The sequence below is a fragment of the Triplophysa dalaica genome, chromosome 15, assembly GCF_015846415.1.
Source record: "Triplophysa dalaica isolate WHDGS20190420 chromosome 15, ASM1584641v1, whole genome shotgun sequence".
NCBI lineage: Eukaryota > Metazoa > Chordata > Actinopteri > Cypriniformes > Nemacheilidae > Triplophysa > Triplophysa dalaica.
Genome location: NC_079556.1, coordinates 4,195,423 through 4,216,318, shown reverse-complemented (window position 1 = coordinate 4,216,318; position 20,896 = coordinate 4,195,423). Strand labels below are relative to the sequence as shown.

The 20,896-nt window shown below is 39.8% G+C and overlaps 1 protein-coding gene across 1 annotated transcript; it reads right to left on the bottom strand.

Annotated features, from left to right (window-relative positions):
• Positions 1–203: 203 nt before the first annotated feature.
• Positions 204–20,152, bottom strand: ism2a (isthmin 2a). Its single transcript, XM_056767039.1, has 6 exons — positions 19,514–20,152; positions 11,789–12,031; positions 9,232–9,517; positions 5,708–5,845; positions 4,478–4,543; positions 204–3,545 (listed from the first exon to the last, which is right to left on the bottom strand). Exons 1-6 carry the CDS (start codon positions 19,643–19,645, stop codon positions 3,028–3,030), a joined length of 1,383 nt encoding a protein of 460 aa, XP_056623017.1. The 5' UTR covers positions 19,646–20,152; the 3' UTR covers positions 204–3,027.
• Between the last annotated feature and the right edge of the window lie 744 nt (positions 20,153–20,896).

The window sequence follows — 20,896 nt, the reverse complement described above, 5'->3', positions numbered from 1 at the left end:
GGAATGCAGCTTTAAACCGTTAAAAGCTGGTTAATATCTATCCTGTTAGGGCCAAAATGAAGACGTTCCGGAGTTTAATAGAAATAAACTATTTCTAGACATTTCAGCTAGAAATTAATAACTTGGCTCTTCTGAACACACAAAACAACAGAATCACACTCAGATAAGCTATCGAAATTAAAATGAATGAAAACATTGTGATATTACCAATATTACATTTATTATATCTGGTCACAGAGTGTTTGACAAAGATAGTTGATGATGGACGGGAGAGACCTCACTGAAGTAGAACGGTGTGTGGTGTGGCACGGACCAGAGATCTTCGATAGGACACTCGGATTCACATAGTGCATAGTCTTATTAGAATATCCACTTCATAGCAATGGTTACGAAATCAAAAGCAATAAATACTGTACAACGATATATCTGAGGTTAAAAATGACATGCCAAACTTTTGACATAATAATATCCTTAAAGAATGCAGCATTTCTTTGATCACTTTACACAAACATTTTAAACAGTAACGTATTGTATATTACATGTATAATTAAATATACGATTATATGTACACAAATACAGTATATATATTCTGTTATCTGTATTAAATAAAGTGCCTTTCTTATTAAAGTTCTGAAAGGTGAAGTGACATATAATCAAATGTACAAATGCGTATTACATGTAAACTTCTGTAAATCAGAAAACGATACAATTTCCCAATTTAGTCATTAACTGATCCCTATACCGTATATTAGATTACTCGACTCAACTTAAAAACTAAAATTGCCAAAAATGGCCAGTATAGATTGTTCCTCAAAGATATTACGATCACACACCCATCCAGGTAATCAAACATTACGATTTGCTGACCAGCTGAAGAATTTGGACATTAGACAACTATGCACACATCATAAAGCTCATGAAACGCATGGCAGACAAATACACCATAACTAAGGGTTATGGTGTATTTGCCTATAGCACGGAAAGTGTGATGTTTTCATGGCTGGCACATGTTGTTACTCAATGAAAACATCTTTTTGCTCAGGTCTGACAGTGATCATAAGCGATGCTAATGTGTGCAAGGCAGGGGTGCCAAGTCCTCCCGAAGACCTTCTTTAGTGAACCCAAGGACCCCAAGGCTTCGGTTTTGACTGTCTATTTTGAGATTTTGAAATGACTTTTGAGTTCAAGAAGTAGGATTTAACACGGTTTAAGAGATGAAAAACCTCATGAAATAATGATCTAAAAGCATGAAAGACTAAAGGTATAAAGGGAAAGGAAATTATCCAAGCTTTGGGCAAATGCATTGATAATTGGAGCTTGACAATAAATATGTTTGGAGCTACAAAAGAGGACGAGAGGAAGTCGTAGCCAGAACTAAAACCACTTGAAGTTTGAAGTATTCAGGATCGTAACAGCATTAAAACTTAAAAAGTTCAGCCAAAAATGAAACCTGTATGACTTTCTTCTGTCCGCAGAACACAAAATAAAGATATTTTGGAGAAAGTCGGCAACCATTTACTTCTATTGTATGGACACAAATCCAATGCCAGTTAACCACATTTCTCAAAAACATCTTTTGTGTTTTGCACAAGAAAGTCACTCAGGTTTGAAATGACAAAATGGTGAGAAAATGATAAAAAAAACATTCTTTTGTCAACTGTCCCTTTAAGAAAACGGGTCCTTTCGGTATCTCGGTACTACACCATGCTAAAAGTACACGGCTTAAACATACACAGTAAGACATAATAGGAGGTGTTTTTAAGAACAGGTGTCTGTCAGTGGGTTTACTTGAGAATCAAATCACATGCAAGATGTTTTAACATTTCACCAAGACACATCGTGACGAACAGGCATGCTGAAAAGGGCAGCTCATGTATGCCACCTCATGTATGCCTGCGAGCTCTGACTGAGGCTCAAGGATGATCTCAGATGTTGAAAGAGCCTTTGTATTTAGTGTGATGCTCGTTTACTTTCACCTCCAGAGGAAACCTTCAATCCGTCAACCGAGCTTGGACTAACCCCTGTGTCAGTGTCAAGCGAGTATCTCGTATTGCATTCGGTACAAAGCCGACTTGTGTTGAAAGGTAAAAAAGAAAAGAAAATGCGATCCAATTATACCTATGATTTCAGAAAACATGCCCCCCGTTGCTAAGTTCAAGAAAAGGTTCCCTATTGCTTCTCATGTTCCCAAATTGCAGTCTAGTACGGTTCTCCGCCAAAAGGTCACATCGCTCCGCATAAATATACTGTCTTATGACACAAAGTCTGTGTATATTAGAAACAACAATACACAAGATGAACTATTCTCAGAAATATTTTGAATCCGCGTGCAAGGATTGTGTTTGATTTGTTTGGACTGATCTCGCGAGGACTGGAGAGGGTCCAAGATCGAGCTTCGGGTCTTAAGTCAACAAAATCGGCGTTCTGTTGCGTTTTAGAATATGTCGCAATTTTAGCAGCTTTACTGGAATTCCTTTAATGGCACATCTGAGTCTTTGAGGAAACTGAAGACAAACAAATGGAAATCCAATGAAAATATAGCCAACGTGCCATTGTGGAACCTTCGCTGAACCTTGACGGGCTGTGCAGCGCGTATCGTCAGAGAGAAGAAAAAATGCAGAAGATTGCATCACGGTCTTCCAATCCGGGCTCTGGACCAATGTGTTTAACCAGTATTATTGCAGTTCAGCTGTACGTAACAGCTTGTGACAGTATCTTAGGCTTAGTCCCAATCCAGATGTTACTGTAAGTAAATATCCAGATGAACTTCTTTCCAACTCCATATTGAATCTCGGCTAATTAGTTCTTGACCAATGATAACTCGGATCTGTTAAAGAGCGGACAGGTTGGAGCTGAAGGCTTTTGTTGCTTTTATAATGGATGAATTTGCATTATTTCACGTACTGTAGAACAATCTACAATATTGGTACCAACATACTGAAGAATACTGTTCAGTAACATTCCATATAAAACTCCACAATGAATCAAACGTTGCTTGATTCCATTCGAAACGATACTAGAATTAGATCAGTACTCTCTGGCCTCTTCCAGTTCATTCATATAGACGTCTTCCTGTGGATTCTCAACACACTGTAGACCATTATTGGGTGGTCGCACCGAGTGAAACCGACTCCAATCTCCTTTACACAGGATCCATGGAAGCACATCCACTTTGTAGTGAAGCTCCGGGGAGAACTCGGTACTGATGAGGTCGGGAGCCCCGGCCCCCTTGCCCCGTGTGATGAGCTTCATATGGTCATCATAGCAACAGTGCTGAGCCGCCAACGTGGTGCTGTCGAATGAGAGCATCGAACGGACGCAGAACTTCGCTGACGGCTTGTAGATGTCCAGCCTCTCTTTGGGGCCGCTTGCATCTCGCCACCGATAGGTCTTTTGCAGCTTCCTGTCAAAAATGTTAATGGCGTTGTAGACTACCTCAGACGGGTAGACGCAGGGGCAGTTGGGTAATTCGGTCAGGACCTGGTGCAGGTACTTCTGGAGGAAGTCGTTCTTACAGTTCAGCCACTTCTCACAGCTGTCGACATCTATTGAAGAACAGATACATTAAGATACAAAAGGACATCAAGGGTTACTGTGCCGTGTTAAAGAATTCATGAGCACATCAAGGTCTACGGCCCTAAGACGACCACAAACCTCATCACTGAAAGTGCCCCATATGTCAACTCCGTATTCCCACGTGTCAACTTTCTGAATAGTGGAATGTGCAGACTAATACAAATTATACCGCTAACTGCCACCGCAAATGTGTTAGTCGTGCTCTACAAATCACCACTCAATGCCAAAACTTTTAAATAAATGTATGCCGCGAATGTCAGGTTGGAACAAACAAAAAAATTAGATTGATAAAACACAATACACGGTTGATTTTTACATGCATTATTATAACGGTTCAATGAAGAGAGCTATTATTTTCAATGTTCCGTGCCAAACGTTAGAGACCAACAAAAACTCCAAAGCAAATAGTGGCGGTTTTGGAATAAGAGTCGTTACTTTGTGGTGCTCTCTGTGGAGCATTTGTGAAAATTTCAAATGTCAGAGACCTTTTACAGTCTAAGAGAACTCCCACATTGTTCCTCTCATGGCAGTCTCACAGGAGCCGTTCCATTACGATGCTTAGGAAATAGACATTAAGCTAACTAAAAGCGAAGACAAATCAATAAATATTTCAACTAATAAAAAGTGCACCTAAGTATCTTGAAAACCAATCGACTGAAACTTACACAGAGAGAAGAGTTTGAATGCAAAAAGCCATTTCATTTTTTGGTAGGAAAAGGCATTCTTTGAAGAACCACAGGAATACTTTACTATTTATAAAAGTACCACATGTCCTTGTTGAACAATAGTACTGCCACGGCGTGATTTTTTTAGGTAAGAAAATTCATTTACTGTATACATGTGCTGAAGAAACAAGATTATCCTATACATCTGACATCTACACAAACAAAAATCAACCAACCTGTGCCGAAAAGCTCAGTGCTGTTTGATGTTTCAAGAGTCGGTTCTGTCACAGCATAAATGTCATCTATGGACGTGAGAGATACAAAAGCCATGTAAAATAAACAGGTAAAACAAGCTTAACATACACGTTCATGAATTTGGCAAAATAACTATCCAAAGCAAATTACGTTGCATTAAGTACTTTATTGGAAATGCTTACAATAAGGTTTTTTACTACGGTATTTGTTACCATTAGTAAATGCATTAAGTAACATAAACTTACAATAAGCAATAAAGCTAAATATTTTCAGCAAATTCATGATAGTTCATGGAAAATATTTGATTTTGATTTTAAAAACATGTCGGTAAATGCTGAAATGAACACGATCTTATATGACTAAATGCTGTAGAAGTATTTTCATTGTAAGATCATGTAAGCTAATGCATTAACCAACTGTCAACAAATACGACATTATTGTGAAGTGTTACCATATTTATTTGTGAAATATATACATATTTAGGTTATCAGCGTTTCGCTAGGAATCAAACCAGGGGTCTTGGCATTGCTAGTGCCATGGTCTACCAGTTAACACTGGCCAGCTACGAGGGGTAAGCAGGTGACCAGTCTTGATTAAAATGGTTCAAACAGTTTCAAGATATCTATGCTGCTCAGTATGTTAAGAGGAAGACATTTCGGGTCCATCTCAACGTTTTTGGGTAAATATTATCTTCCAGCGTTGACAGTCAAATAAAAAAAAAACGTGGCTAACTGAAAACTGTGCACTTAGTTTGTAAATGAACTTGTCCATTTGACTCAAGCACTCGTGTAGGCGTACGCTCTTGTGTGCCCGCGGGTGCTGGCAGGTTGCGGGCCGCCCTGTATCAGGGGCTTTAAGACTGAAAGCTTTCATTGACTTGCTATACTGAAGCCAAGTAAACGCCTTCTCCTCTCAAAGAGCGGTTTTATACGTGTACAGTGCACACACAAAACCAAACTGCCCTTTTCCTAACATGAGTCTGATGGCTTCTGTGTTTGTCGGTCTTCTGCATGTCAGACAGAGATGAATGAGGTATTAGTGGACCTTTCCATCATAATTAGAAGTCGGATGATATTAAGATCAAAATCAGTACAAAGTGCCTTTCAGGAAATGGTGTCAATGCATGACTGGAATATATTGTAGGATTAAAAATGATCAACCCCGACCTGTAGATATTTTAAACAAAGTAATATTGAGGAAAGGAGATTCACCGGAGCAACGTTCTAGGTCACATGTCCGTGACTCTGTTGCAGTACAGGCGTAGCCGCATGAACGAATCCTCTTCTGGTTGCCATGGCCACAGGTGACACTGCATGGAGACCAGTCGCTCCACTCCTCCTCCTCATATTCTGCAAATGAGTGAATGAACGCATGAGAGACTAATGCAACTGACCAAATAAATGAATGCATGCATGAACGACTACGGAAAATCTGTGACAACATTCCTTAAAAGAACAATTTTTTTCTATAAATTATGTGAGTGTAGAGAAATTCCTCACACAGCATGTGGTAACGTATTGCATAGAGTTCAGACCACAGTAGGGGAATTTAACTCTCTATATGATGAGGTGATGGAAGGAAACTATTCAACAAAATAGTTTATTTCAGTGTTTGTAGGCCTACTGAGGATACCGTTAAAGTGATTCACCTTTCATTTCGCTCTTTAAGGACCTGCTAGTATTTTAACTCTGAGTGTAACATCCAACAATGACTTAAAATGACATATATAAAAAGCCAAACCATCCAAAAGCATAGTGAATCCCTCCGGTGTTTGCACAGAGAATCGAATGATGCATAGCCAAATGAATATTGTGTATTCCTGTGTAAAATATAATGTGTGTAATGAAGAAAATGAGGACTCTGCTGGCAGGCCAAGCTCGATTTTTTTGGAGTAATAAATATGTCAGAGGCAAAGTCAGTCACTTACAGCTCCCAGCCAACACAAACACTTCAGCAGGAAGGCAAGGCCTAATAGCTTAGACTCCTTCCAACAACGCTCTCCATGCTAAAAAGATTAAAGTTGCAGAGTTTACAAAACACTCCATGGTGGTAATGATGGGAAGAAACAAAGAGAAATAAGTGTGCGTTTCCTCACTAATGCATTTGGGCTGTGATGCTGTCGGCCAGGTGCGCTGCTCACTGATGATGCAAATGGCAACCTGTCACAGCAAGTAAAAATGCAATGATCCACTTACTTGATTTTTTTGTTTAAACCAACCTCAAATGCGACAAGCAACTATACGATTTAAAGGTGCAGAGTATGAAATATAGCAGCATCTAGCGGTGATGTTGCGAAGTGCAACCAACGGCTCACTCGACCCCTAAATTTCGAAGCTCTGCGGTGGCTGACACAGGACTAAGATGCCATCAAGTTCACTTCTTTGTCGAAGGAAATAACGTATTTACGAAATGAGCTCTGAAGAGCAGTTTGTCTGGTTATGGCTACTGTAGGTACAACATAGCGAATTTCATGCAAGGGGACCCGCGTTGTATGTAAATCGAAAAGCTAATTCGAAGGTAATAAAAACATAACGCTTCATTATGGAAGGTCTTTATACACCTCTGAAGACATAGTTATGTATATTTATTGCATATCTGTCAAATTGAGTCTCCAAAAAAATTACATATTAGACATAACTGTATATGTTGGCAATATGTGTCTTTTTGCATTCAAGTCCAGCTATTAGTTTCATCTCTAACACCACAGACACATTAATACGTAAAATCCCAGAAATTTCCCCTAAGGTCTATAGAAAGGAAAAGAACTATAACATTTAACGAAGCCGTTGTTCTGTACAGTACACGACCCGCCTGCAATTCTGCGGCTCACAATAATTGCACTTCATTACTGTCCACTGCCTCCAGTGCAGACCACATCATTAATAATGCGCCTCATTTGCCCTCTCTCGTCCTCACTCGGGCTTATTTGTACACAACACACTCCCAACCCAACGAAGTACACACATAAGGTCTATTCCAAAGCAGCAGATCCACTGAGGCAACAAAAAGAAGCCGATTCAATTTCATACCCACATCCGCAAAAGCTCCAGTACTGACACAACCGCAGCGAGCGTGCCACCATTGCATTTTTGGGGGGATTTGACCACACACAGTCAATACACTTTCTCTCTAATGATGTTGACATGGTGGAAGAGGCTGAGGAGGAACAAATGCAGGAATAGATTATAAAATCAAGAAGACTATAAAAATAGGTACACACGAGTGTTTATAAGTCGCAGTTAAAGTTTAGCTTCTGGTCAACTTGGAACGTGTTGTTTTTAACTTGTAAACATAACAGTTTGATTTTGTACGAAGTCAAACAATATGAATGATAATTATATTGAAGATTATATTTAATCGTCATGGAGCAAAAGCAGATCATACTTAAACATAAAAATGAGATGATACAGATTCATAGTTGTAAAACGTTTCAAACTGCTGTAAAATTGTGTCAGTTATTTGAGCTATTTGATATTTTTAAGTTAAGGGAGGTAAAATCATAATCAACATTTTAAAGAGGATGTGTTAAAAGTAGATGAATGTGAAAATGTCTGCTAAAACATTACCTCAACAAAAGTAAAAACTTAATTTCATGTCATGTTATTCCAAACCTGTACGACTTGTTGTTCTTTTGCAGATCGTCAAAAAGATATTTTGAAGAACGTTCTTAACCAAACATTTCTCAAAATATATTTTTGGAGTTACAAAGAAGAAAGAATCAAGTTTTTAAATGACAGGACTGTAAGTGACACAATTTTTCTTTTTGGGTGAACTCTCTGTTTAGTGTGCAGCGACTACTCATTTAGTCATATACGCATATGCATCACAAATACAGTGTTCTCAGGCAGTGAATATATTTGCGGTCCATAAAAAGCATGAAAAAACCCCTCAACACAACTTCATTCCAAAGCCTGAGAACTGCCTCAAATACCAGAGCGAACTCAAATTGCCGGGCCGTGTGAATCACAGCAAAGCGCCATTCGTCGGGTGAAAACACAGCAGACGCTTTCTTTGTCAAGCCCGGTCTGCTGGCCCTTCTTTCAATCTGCTGTCTAATTGAACACAAATATTAGTTGTTTAGCCAGTAATGGGGCCCCATGCTGCTTTGAGCGAGCGATGGGGCCGGACTCTCAAAGAGCCACACTTTCCGAGCATTGGTGTCAACTTCAAAGAGGACGCACAAAAATGTGATGCTCGAGAGCTCGCTGTCACTAACGTGAACCAGACGTGGCCTCAAGTTTCCCCCTGCAATCCACAACTATGATGGTTGTTCTTTCTGCTTCTTAAAGATAAAAATCATAATAAAAATGGTATTTCTACGGTTGACCTCGTTTGTAAATGTTTTGAGCTAATGACCGTCTGGTAAGATAACATGTGCACCACAGCTAATATTGTGATCATGCATAAGGGCACAAAGCATTGGGTCCTCTTTCACTGATAGGTATCAGAAATAAGTCTGAGGAAGTGGGTGTGGGTGCGGGAATGACATGTACAACCTCAGATCATAAATCATACTGTCAAGCTTTAAAGAGTAGGCTGGGGCCCACAGATTTTTTTAAGAGAGGAAATTGGCCTAATGTAGTGCTTTCCAAGAAACCCCCTAATGCAAGTGCTGATATTTACGATAACCTTGACTGTAATAGGTTAACAAAAAGTACAAAACTCGGGGTCCCGATGAAACAATTTAGTTTACGTTTAGTTTTGAGATCACAGAGAAATTACTTCTACAGCTTACCGTAATTGTCCGTGGAGTCCCAGCCCTTCCATCTCCCGTTCCAATCCGCACCCACCCCACTCAAAAAGGAATCCTCTCCCTCGTTACCGGGATCCTCTTCGTTTTCCTCCAAACTTCCTTGTCCCGGACTTTCCTCACTGGAGTCATGGTATTCCCAAAACAGAGGCCAGAAAAGTTTCTTATGGCCCAGCCATTCTTCAGAGCTCAAAGACCAGTCGTTTCTGCCTTCCTTGACCAGATCCATTTCAATCTCCATCTGAGGGCTGTCCACAACCTCAATAGTGACCTGGAAGAGACACACACACAATTCAAACAAAGAATTATGGAAACTTGTGGAAATGCACTCTCTGTGGACCGAAAAGTTGAGAACGGTTTGCGCAGGTTTTGGTCAACCTTAAATAAACAGCTTTGACAAATTAGAGACCATTAATGTCCTTCTAACTTAAAGATCCAGTGTGTCATTTTTTTGGAGGGTTTTCTGACAGAAACGCAATATAATATACAAAACTATGTCTTCAGAGGTGTATAAAGACCTTATATAATGAAGCGTATTGTTTTTATTATGTTAGAATGAGCTATTACTATCTACATACACCGCGGTCCCCTTGCATGGAATTCGCCATGTTTTTTCTACAGTAGCCCTAAACGGACAAACTGCTCTACAGAGCACAATCTGTAAATACGTTATCTCCTTCGACAAGGAAACAAAACCTCGACCACATCTTTGTCCTGTTTCAGCCACCATAGTGCTTTGAATGGGAGTGGGAGGGGTGGAGTGAGCCGTTGCAATTTGCAAGATGTCGCTAAATTTCCTACACATGACCTTAAAGTGCTGAAAGTAACTTGCATCAGTTGTTAAAACACAAATAAAAGGTACAATCCTTCCTCAATGGTTTTCAGGAAGGATGTTTAGAGGTGACAGGTTTGGTCAATGCATGCTAGGACTCGTAGTCCCAGAGTCACACTGACTAGGAAAACCAAAGCAAGGGTTCCAGCAGGCCTAGACAAAGGACTGGCTGTTTATTTCCGCCACAGCGTAACAATCTGATGGCTGAGGCAGCTGTTTATAAAGACGTGGGGCAGTTTAGACCGGGTGATTACGCTACTGTAACCGTGTTGTTTACAACTATCGGCCTCCACCCGCTCCCACTCCATTCCTTCTTAGTTTTGCTCTTGCTGAAGCGAACACGTTTCTATCAGATGGACCCTTCGACCATCTATTACAAATATCAGATTTCAAAAATTTTGATATTAAATATCGTCGCTGTTATTCCAAAGCCACGGATGTCTAAATTTACAGTTTTTGCGTAAATGGTAAAAACACTGTATTTTTTAAGTGATTTAATACTGTGTTGTCAAAGTTGACAAGCACTTTGAGATACTTTTTATTGGTTAGATATTAGCAAAACCCAGAGACAAACATAAAAGGTGACTAATAATAATGATTTATGGCAAAACATAAAAAACACAAAATATGAAGATTCAAGTTTTCAGAAGCACAGCACCGATACGTTCTTGCTCAAAATATAAGAAGCTTCTAAAAGATTTGCATAAGCACAAAGGCGGTGCCTTTAATCCCCAGGAAGCACACACATTGAAACACGTATACTGTACCTTAAATGACCTGTGCGTCACTTCTGTATAAAATCCACCAAATCCATAAATAAACGCACTGGCTGACTAAAAAACGGAATTCTCGCAAATCTAAATATTCCTCACATTACTACCTACATGTCAATAAGACATACATTCCCATTTGGCTGCCGTCATCGCATAAAAACAAAATAGCTTTTTCGGAAAAGATGGACCATTCCCACTTGGACGACTCTGGAATTTTCCCCTTTATAAAAGTCAATTTCTCCAGTCTATTTTTCCCTCACGTCGAAATTTGTTTCCTCTGAAATCCACTTACACACATAAACTTTTTACTAAAAATATAAAAATCCCTTCTTTACCCAGGCCGTAAAACATTTCAAGATTGGGATCTGCTCTTGGAGGGAGCATTAAACGTGCCTGTTAAAATAATACAGCCACCTTTCACCTTTCGCATTCTCTAAGGATTGTATTTTCACTTGCTACACTGTGCAGGATTCTGAGGGGGGCAGCCGGTGTAAAAGGTCTCGCTTGGGGTAATTTAAGAGGCCTCTCCGGTTAGGAGCAGCTGTCATGTGACCGGCGAGAGCGGGGAAACTCCGAGTCCCCGTTGCAATCGCAGCAGCGCACTTTGCAATAACATTGAAACAATGAGAGCATAGGTTAATTACATTCACCACAAACTGTTGCCAAGTAAAATCAATCCATTACCCCGACTCATTATACAATGATTTACTGCACCCTTAGGAAAGAAACGACGCGAACACGGAGACGTTATTTGAAATAACAAACTACCCTTTAACACCATCAGTGGACTTTAGAAGATAACTAATGCCAAGATATAGACTTATGGCAAATTTACTTTGTCGTCTTCAGGTCGTAGAAACAGCGTACTGTCTCTTTAAAAACAGCTATATGTGATTCTGAGGCAGTCAATATAAAAACAACATGCATTCAGGCTTACCTGAATATTTGGGTTCTGGGAGCCCAAGTGTGCATTGGCAAGGTCAGGGAAGTTTTTCAAGTCTAAAATGAACGGTTCCTCTTCTTCCTGTGGGGCGTGTTTGGGAAGAACTCCTTCCTTGCGAATCTGCGACCATCTTCTCCTCTGACGCCGCGGCAAAGCTTCAGCACTCCTCAGCTGGTTCTGCTGCTCAATGTCCAGCAGAGTCTGTCTTAGATCTTTGGAACCACCGTGACCTCTGACCTGTGAAAAGAACAACATAATAACCTCTCATAGCATCCCACAATCCTCAGCGCAACATCTGGAGATCTAACGAGAGGTATTTATATGAAAGCACAAGGTTTCTTTCAGTATAAAGCCCATGGAAAGTCCAAAAGATAAATACTTCGCAGAAGTTTCGTCATGCAGATAAAGACGGTTAGAGGTTCTGTCTTAGTTCAACACCATATCCAATCTATACAGCTGCGACCTTATGGCCCACGTGAAAAAAAGACGTGCGAGTTTCAAATGAACCCATCTGGAGTGAAATGACTAACACACGACAGCGTATCAGGTGGATTTTGGAACGGGATTAAGAGAAATCACGGCAATAATTTAAGACCCGACTTTCGCTTTAACAGCCTGTTTCCCAGACCTCTGGATCACTTCTGTAGTCTCTTAAAAAGTTGCGTATATAAAAAGTGCTCCCCGACTTCTTTGATTTCCACGCCGCATATCTGTCAATCGATGCTCTGTTGGGTTACTGTTAGCAACGGAACAAAACATCAACAAGGAAGAGGAATCGCACGCTCGGCACTGCCGGCTCATTCTTTCTCACTAGATGTGAGACAGTCGTGGTTCACTCTCTTGACAGCTGTTTGACATTACGGGTAATGCTGCGGATGGAGAGGGATGGTGAATTCCTGGAGGAAGACTCAGGCGTCGGGACAGTGCATGCAGGTAAATGATTACACATTAAGGCATATGTATCTCTTTCATCTGGTTTACTTTAATACGGAGACGCAGAGTCTGCGGCGGGACAAAAATAAGGCGTCCTGTTGTCCTGACTGCATGACAGTTTTGCAGAGCACTTTACTATGCATTACTGTTGACGTTAAGCTTGAAGAATGAGACACTTGAGGGGGGTTCTATCATGTTCTCCATGTTCACAGCACTTAAAACCATTACATTTTTGGGCTACTTCCATTTTTTTATTATTACTTAAATACTATATTATTTAATAACTGTATTTAATAATTGTAAAAAAATATAATAATAATAATATAATTAATCGGATAAATAAATATAAATATAAACACAATGTAATAAAATAACGTACAATGTCCCAAAAAGCATCGTAGCATTAAGTTGATCGTAGCAAAAGTGGTTCTAAGATCAATTTAAGGCTTCGATGCTTTTGGGAAACACAGCCCTGGTCAATTTCTGCCTGTTTATTTTACAGACAATTCCGTTAATGTTAAAACACAACGCAAGGCAGTGCAAAAATTTAAATTTCCTATCTTCATAACTAGTTTATCCTCGCATATCCACCTACAAAAAAAATGTCCACTGACAAAATGCAAACAATAAAACTAGCACACTCAAGCCGGCAATAAACACCAGATGATACTTTACATCCTGGAACACGCTGTGCTTCAAAGGATTCTTGCGGAGGCACAAAAGCCGTATATACTTCAAAGCACGACAACATACACAGGCATAAATCTGAATCCAAAAAACGTGCATCTTCATCATGCCTACATACATCCACCCTTGTCACTTTCCGTCAAAACTTCAGAGAACTTTCCAAGTCGCTCCTAGACCGGTATAATCTCAAAAAAATATATTGAAAGGGAAATTTGGGTAAGAAAAAACACATTTGTTCTTTTCTATTAGAGAGTAGTTTTCGTTTTTCGTTATATTTATTCGCACTACCAAAATACCTTATGATAATATCAAACCATTTTCATTACAACTGATTAGGCTAATTGAAATAAACGTGTGTCATTCAACGAAACAGCCAACTAACTTTGTAAGACCCACCTCAACCCAACGTGTGGTTTACTTAACCAAACACATCTTCCCTCATCAAAACCTCCTCACACATTCAGATCACCCTGGTGGGTTTCACCATGTGGTGATCCTGCACTTCCTCATCTAGAGGCCTTGATGGTCCCCATTTTCCCAGCTGACGCAGAAGGAATAAGGGGGGAACTGCAGGGAGGCGTCTGATCAAAGCCTCTCTCTACTGATCATGCATGGCCTGCCTTGTCTCAATTCACTGCTTGTGTCTCTCCCACACGCAAAACAGATGTCCTCCGCTCCAGACGATAAACTTCACCCTGGTGCTCTACTGAAGTTCATCATCACAGGGAGTGAAGGCGAGGGGGATCTATTAATGATTTCAACATCTTGACTGAACTCTAAGTGATGGAGAAGTACAATTTTACAATCTTACAAAAGATCTTGTAATCTTACCTGAAAAGGTTTGATGAACAGCAATAGAATATGACCATTGACATTTCCTGGAACTGTGTGTGTGTAAATTGTTCTTCTTCTGTGTCTCATATTCTGAGTTTCTGCGTGAGAGCGCTCTCTGCCTTTTGGATGTGGCGGCATTTAACCGTAATTCATTGAGAAACTGAGCATAAAAAATGACACAATATATCTTCCCATACCTTGAACTAAAATTCAATCCTATAATTAAAAGAAAGGGAAGATAATCGATTCACTAGACACTAGAAAGTACTGATAAAAACTAAAATTGAATAAGAAAATATATATTTCCCACCGGCATCTAGTGGTGAGGTTGCGAATTGCAACCAACGGCTCACTCCACCCCTCACTTCCGAAGCGGTGGCTGACAAAGAACTAAGATGCCGTCAAATTTTCGCTTCTTTGGCGAAGGAGATAAATTATTTAGGAAAACCTCTGTAGAGCAGTTTGTTCGTTCAGGGCTACTGAAGCAACAACATGGCGAATTCCATGTAATGGGAAACAGCAATAGCTCTTTCTAATGTAATAAAAACATAACACTTCAAAATGTAGGGTTTTTGTACACCATTACACATTGGACCTAAAATATTAGCTTTAGTCTCCCACACACTTCTCCTCAGGAGCACTAAATGAAGCACACAGAATCTGTCTATGTCGAGCAAATTTCATCTAATTTTGGAGCTTTATGGTAGCAGCTAATGTAGGAAGCAGACAGCAAGAGTTTCGGAAAGAAATTAAATTAATCTCTAGCAATTGTACACTCGGAGAACAGCTGGGAACTACCGTCCATTTTTCACAGTCGTGTGAAAACTAATGAATTGTTACCATCCTCAAAGTCTTTCCTGCCTGTCCGTAATAAATGCGAATGGGGATTTCGAACGTTTCTTCTCTTTATGCTCTTTCCAGAGATCTTTCATACCTTTCTCCTCAATCATTTTATAATCAAACCTCAGAGAACACATCGTGCCAAGATAAGCTCCTCACTCAACGCAGCAGTTTGCAACGGTCTCCCTCCTCACTCCAGTGAAACTTCTTACCCACTAGCTGAGTCGGAAAGGATGTCTTAGCTTTTGCAAAAGCGCTACAGGTTAATCGAATAGTTTCCTGAGGCTTAGACACTAAACAGAAATCTCTGGAGCTCTAAAGATGTGCCAACAGAATTTGGGAGCCAAAACAGCAAGGCCACATGTGAGCAGAGTGACAGCGCATGGACGGATTCTTGCGCAGACCCTGGCTGACACGATAACCATCCTCAGTGTTTTTCTTTCTCTAACTTTGTTTCTTCCAGCATACCATCATGTTACAATCTGATTATTTTGGCATGCCTCAACAGCATCAGTGCCATGTGTTATCTCCCCTCACAAACAGTTATTGTGTTTCAGAAGACGTGCCATCTGGAAGGGCGCATTTCTGTAAGAGAAACCATCTCTTTAAAGGGACAGTTACCCCCAAAATAACAATTCGGTCATAATTTATTCACACTCATGTAATTTAAAACCCATGTATTTTTCTTCGGTGAGGATATTGTGAGAAATGTCTTTGTCCATATAGTAGAATGGAAGCCAATGGGTGCCAATGTTGTTTGGTGACAAAAGCTATTTCTCAGAATAACATTGATCAATACAGTCATAAGGTCTGGGTCAGTAACCGTTACATGAGTTGTTCCATCTCAGTTATTTCTCTACAGTAATGTAATATTGAAAAAGATTCTTTACAATCAATACATCATCAACATTTGCCTCTATGTTTGCTTATTTCATTCTTAGAGGGTGCTTGTTTGATTGTTACAGAAGAAAGACATACAGGTTTGAAAATTTACAGTAACTGTCCCTTTAACTCTTTCACCGCCATTGACAAGTTATCTCGTCATTAAAAAACAAACGTTTCCCCGCCAAAGACGAGTTTTTACGGCAATCAGTATTAGTACTGTTGTACAGCAGGTGGCGCTATTACACACCACTGGTAAAAAGTACAGAATCCCAGAACCTGGAACGTATGTGTTTTAGCGTTTTTAATGATTGTTCTGAGTGTAATCCGGGCAGAATCTTTGACAAAAAACGTTAATTATCTCAGCTGTTTAATCAAAATGATGCATTTTTTAAGAAACCTACCCACATCTACGGAGTGATGCAAACAAACAAATGAAGATAAAAGAATACAGTTTCTTTTGTTTAAAAGCTGAGGCTCTGTTCTTTCATTTGACATATTGTTTACATTTACATTTAGTCATTTGGCAGACGCTTTTATCCAAAGCGACTTACAGTGCACTTATTACAGGGACAATCCCCCTGGAGCAACATGGAGTAAAGTGTCTTGCTCAAGGACACACCGGTGGTGGCTGCTGGGATCGAACCAGCAACCTTTTGATCCATATATTCTTTACAGAAAATTTAATGTGAGCCATTAAATTTGGATGAAAATGTTAAAAAACGCTGGCGTTGGCTGGCTTTTTTTTTTTAAAGAGGCTGGCGGCAAATGAGTTAATGAGGTCAAATGACAGGGATATATCAAATATTATTGTTTGTTTTAGATGTAATGCAATGTGTATACACGATTTACGAACGCTGTATTTTCCACATACCGTGCATGTTTGTATCTCCTCTTTGCCCCGCCTCTCTAAAATGCACAGATTGTTTACAAAGCTCATCGCTCTGAAAAGCGAGATGTTTGGCCAGTTAACCAGTGCATAGTGATTGGTCGAATACTGCAAGCATGTGGCAGAAATGTAACGCCTCTTACCTTATTTGGAACATCAGGTTTCAAAGCAATTGTATGCCTACCTTACTTGCATAAACATTTGGGCGGTCTTGGTCAAATCAAACCACGAACCAACGTAGATTTGTGGGGGTGTGGTTACACAAGGCGTTTCAGGCCGATCTGGGTGAGCATTCGCTTTTAGATAGAATGCATCTTTTGTTCCGACACTTTTTTGCAATTTTACGTGTCTAATACATGCTTGGAAAACGCACCAAAGACACAGAAAAATATGTATGCAAAATGACCCCTTTAATACCTCAGACCCTCTTTCTAGACGGCAATGAACCATTTTGCGTATATTATCGTTACGCGTTTTTTCAAAATATAGTAGAAGCAACAAAAACCTAAAAGTCATGAAACAAATGAGAATTTTAAAGTATAAGTGGTATGTAGAGAAATCTCTGGGCACCATTTAAACAATAAAAACAATTCTGGGAATAATCAAATATGCCCTTGCCAAAACAGATACCACACACATGAACTGAGAAAGGTCTGGAGACTCAACACAACAGCCATCTTACTAAACCAACCAAAAAACAGAAGCATGAGTAAAAGAAAATGAAGCGGCTTGCTCATAATTCAATCAAATCAATAGATTTGTTCATTCCCTGCCCAAAAATGAAGAAAACAAGATTTTCATTGAGCAACAAGTTAATCACCGTTTCAGAAGATTTGATTTATTGCTGGCAAGTTATGCAGTTAAACATCTTTGTGTGCAACAAATGAAACCAGAGGAAGACTGCCTAAATGGAGACATCAGAAAGCATCTGTCAGGTAGAAACAATTCAATTCAAGACGTTTCAAAAGCAAAATATCCTTTTAGAAGAACTTCTGTTGACCCTGTACATCCAACTGTTACCACCATTACACTACATGTTCATACCAACTGCATTAACGTTTTAAACCCAAAAACTGTGGATTGGATACATATCTGCTCTTTTACAAGCTTCAGATGTTTATAATCAGATGTCGGTACTGCACAACATGTTTGTGGGGCCAAGATCTAAAAAACGATTGTACTCAGCAACATGCAGGCGAGTTATTAAATCCATTTCTACATTTAAGCTTCGACGCGTGTGTTCTGGTGGTTTAGGTGAAATATCTGGTGTTTCTTCATTAAAATCTGAATATAGGTTTCGCAGCGTGTGCCGCTACATATTTTCAAACGTAGATTACGGCTTACAGTTTCAGCTTAACCTCAATTAAAGCTCCGGACATTTGAGAGCTTTTCATGCTGCAGTCCCCCAGCCCAATGCGTAAGAAATGGCAACGTGAACTTCGGAGAGGGCTCAAGAATTTGGCGGCATTTGTGGCATCGGTATCTGATTCCTCCAGAGGAATAAGCCTATGATTATTGAGCTTATCAATTATAACACCAAGGCTGTTGAACCCATACCAGACCTTAAGCGGTTCCTCCATGCATGAGCTCTCAGATTCCAGCTGGCTGTTTTGATTAGTAAGTGTCAGTTTTTGTGTAAAGCGATGACTTCCTGTTGCGTACGAGACATAATGGTCTTCCAATGTCTACACATATATCCCAGTGGCTACTTTATTATAAACATCTTTCCAACTTGGCTCAAAAGGTGTGGAGAACAACATGATGTTTTCACACAGTGCACAAAGACACTCTTGTATCACCGCGTACCCATCTACTTCCTGTCAAGTTCTGAAAGATATGTTTTTAACCCCCCGCTCAGGTTGTGTATAGGGATCTACTATACTGCATGGTATCTGCTGTACTGATCGGTACACAAGCACAGAATGAGGTCCCCAGGCAACACATGGGCTTTAGTTTTATATCTGCGATAAAGAAATTCTTTTGAGAGCGGAAACGACTATTTAACTTCAGACCGGAGTGGGTTTGCATTGCTTACCAGTGTTAACACTATAAAGCTGATCCTCCAAAAAAGAAATACAGCCTTTTTACAACATCTCAAGCATTTACTCTGACATTACTGATCAAATGAGAAGAAAATGAATTCAGTAAACATCCCAAGTAACCAATGAGCATTTAACTTTGGGTTAACTCTACTCTATCCATTCTAGCCATTAAAAACGATTTACTGGTTGAACTGTAAAGTGACCGTAGTTTAAGCATATTAACTGACTTCTGGCTGTTACGTAATATTTACAGATAATTCTTTACACCTGCTGCTCTATGAGAACATGGGCTGTACTTTATCTTCCTGTTCTGGAGAATTGTTGGCTGATTGTTAGAGGAACCAATTCAGGTGACAAAAGTGATTTCTCAGAATAACCAAGACCGTCATAAAGTTGCCCTGAGTTGTTCCATCTCAGTTTGAGACTTACAGTAATTTAATATTGGAAAATATTCTTTTCAATCAATGCCTCCAAAAATATTCCCAGATGTTTACCAACTTATTTCATCATTAGAGGGCGCTTGCATTATAAAAGTGATTCATTTAAATATATAGTCAATGAACTGTTAGAGTTTAAATCATTAAGATGACAAAAGTTCTGTGTGAATCTTACCTCTGTGGAAGTGCTGCTCTTGCTTTTGATGTGATTTGCTCGGCGCTTTTTTGTGGGGAAACCCTTGACCAACATCAGGTCAAGAAGTGTCAAAAAAACCACACACCGTACAACTTGGCTTCGAATCAGCATGACTTCGTAAACTTGACAATAAAGGCTGCTTTTTACTGAACTTTTTGACCAGTTTCTATAAAGTGCGCAGAAGCGTCTTCACCTCCGCGGTCCGCTTGTCAATACGGTCCCGTATAAAAAACGAATCCATAGAGTCCAAAAGTCAATAAGGCATTCTCCAAGAATCTCACTGAGCAACTGCGAAACTCAAAAGTCATGTTCTCGCGTCCATCAGATCCTCGAAGACGTCTCCAAACGCATTTCAGCAAACCGCACTTTGATTTTACGCGCTCTCGGGTTTGCGCAAAAGGATTTCCCACGTGCCGCGACACACACAGTGACAGACGCACGCAAACGCGACTGTATCCCGCAGATAAATGTGAATAAAAAGCCTTTTGAAAATGTGTTCGTGAGGTGGATGTCTCCTCAATCAGGCGCAACGCGGAGAGCAGCGCGCACTGGAGAGCTAAACTCGCATGACGCAGCTTATAAACGCGATGGGCAGAACGAACGCGTAAAGAAATGATGTGCTTCAAGGTCGGACAGGTAGTGTAGTAAAGCAATCTCTTGAACCACTGGATGGATGGGACATTCATCTCCCTCCGCTTGTGTGACGTCAAGGGAGGCGGGGTTCACATGGCCACACTGACTGACTGAATGAATGAATGAACGAGCCGTGAAAACTAGGGCTGTGTGGGGTATACATATGCTGGATAATTGCATCCGCGTATTATATGCAATGCCAATTTCCCTGCTGAAAAAACACAAATACAATTTTTTGTGGTTTCCATTACCATTATGAACAGTCGTCTGTTTACCATTAAAACAGTATGTTTTTTGTTGTTTCTTTTGGGCCAAGTTCCAGGATTTAAAGGTATTCTATTGGTTCCCATCCGCCAGATAACATCCTACCCCTAGAACCAAACGCATTAACCCTGGAGTCCCAGAGACCATTATAATTCCATTAATAACTGATGAACATGAACCAGTTAGAATTTATGTGATTTCTTTCCCTTTTTTTAGCAGAATTGTTCAGTTTAACAAATTTCCATACATCTGACTTGCTGACATATACTGCCATATGAACCTTTTTTTAAAAGAACTTTATAGTCACGTGTTTCATCACATCCACTTAAAAAAAAACTATTGTGAAATGGGCACTGCCATCTTAATAAAAAGACGGATTACATTTTTTTACACTTTCATCGCTGAGCAATACATCATAATTTTCACACAGATTTTGGAAACGTGTGTCATTAAAACTTTACAGAC

Bases quoted from the DNA above. Each gene is read 5' to 3' on its own strand.
- ism2a (XM_056767039.1), bottom strand. From the start codon at position 19,645: ATGCTGATTCGAAGCCAAGTTGTACGGTGTGTGGTTTTTTTGACACTT. The intron at 12,032-19,513 runs GTAAGATTCACA...TTCTTTTCACAG, and splicing joins AGAGCAGCACTTCCACAGAG to GTCAGAGGTCACGGTGGTTC. The intron at 3,546-4,477 runs GTTGGTTGATTT...GTTCTTCAATAG, and splicing joins CACTGAGCTTTTCGGCACAG to ATGTCGACAGCTGTGAGAAG.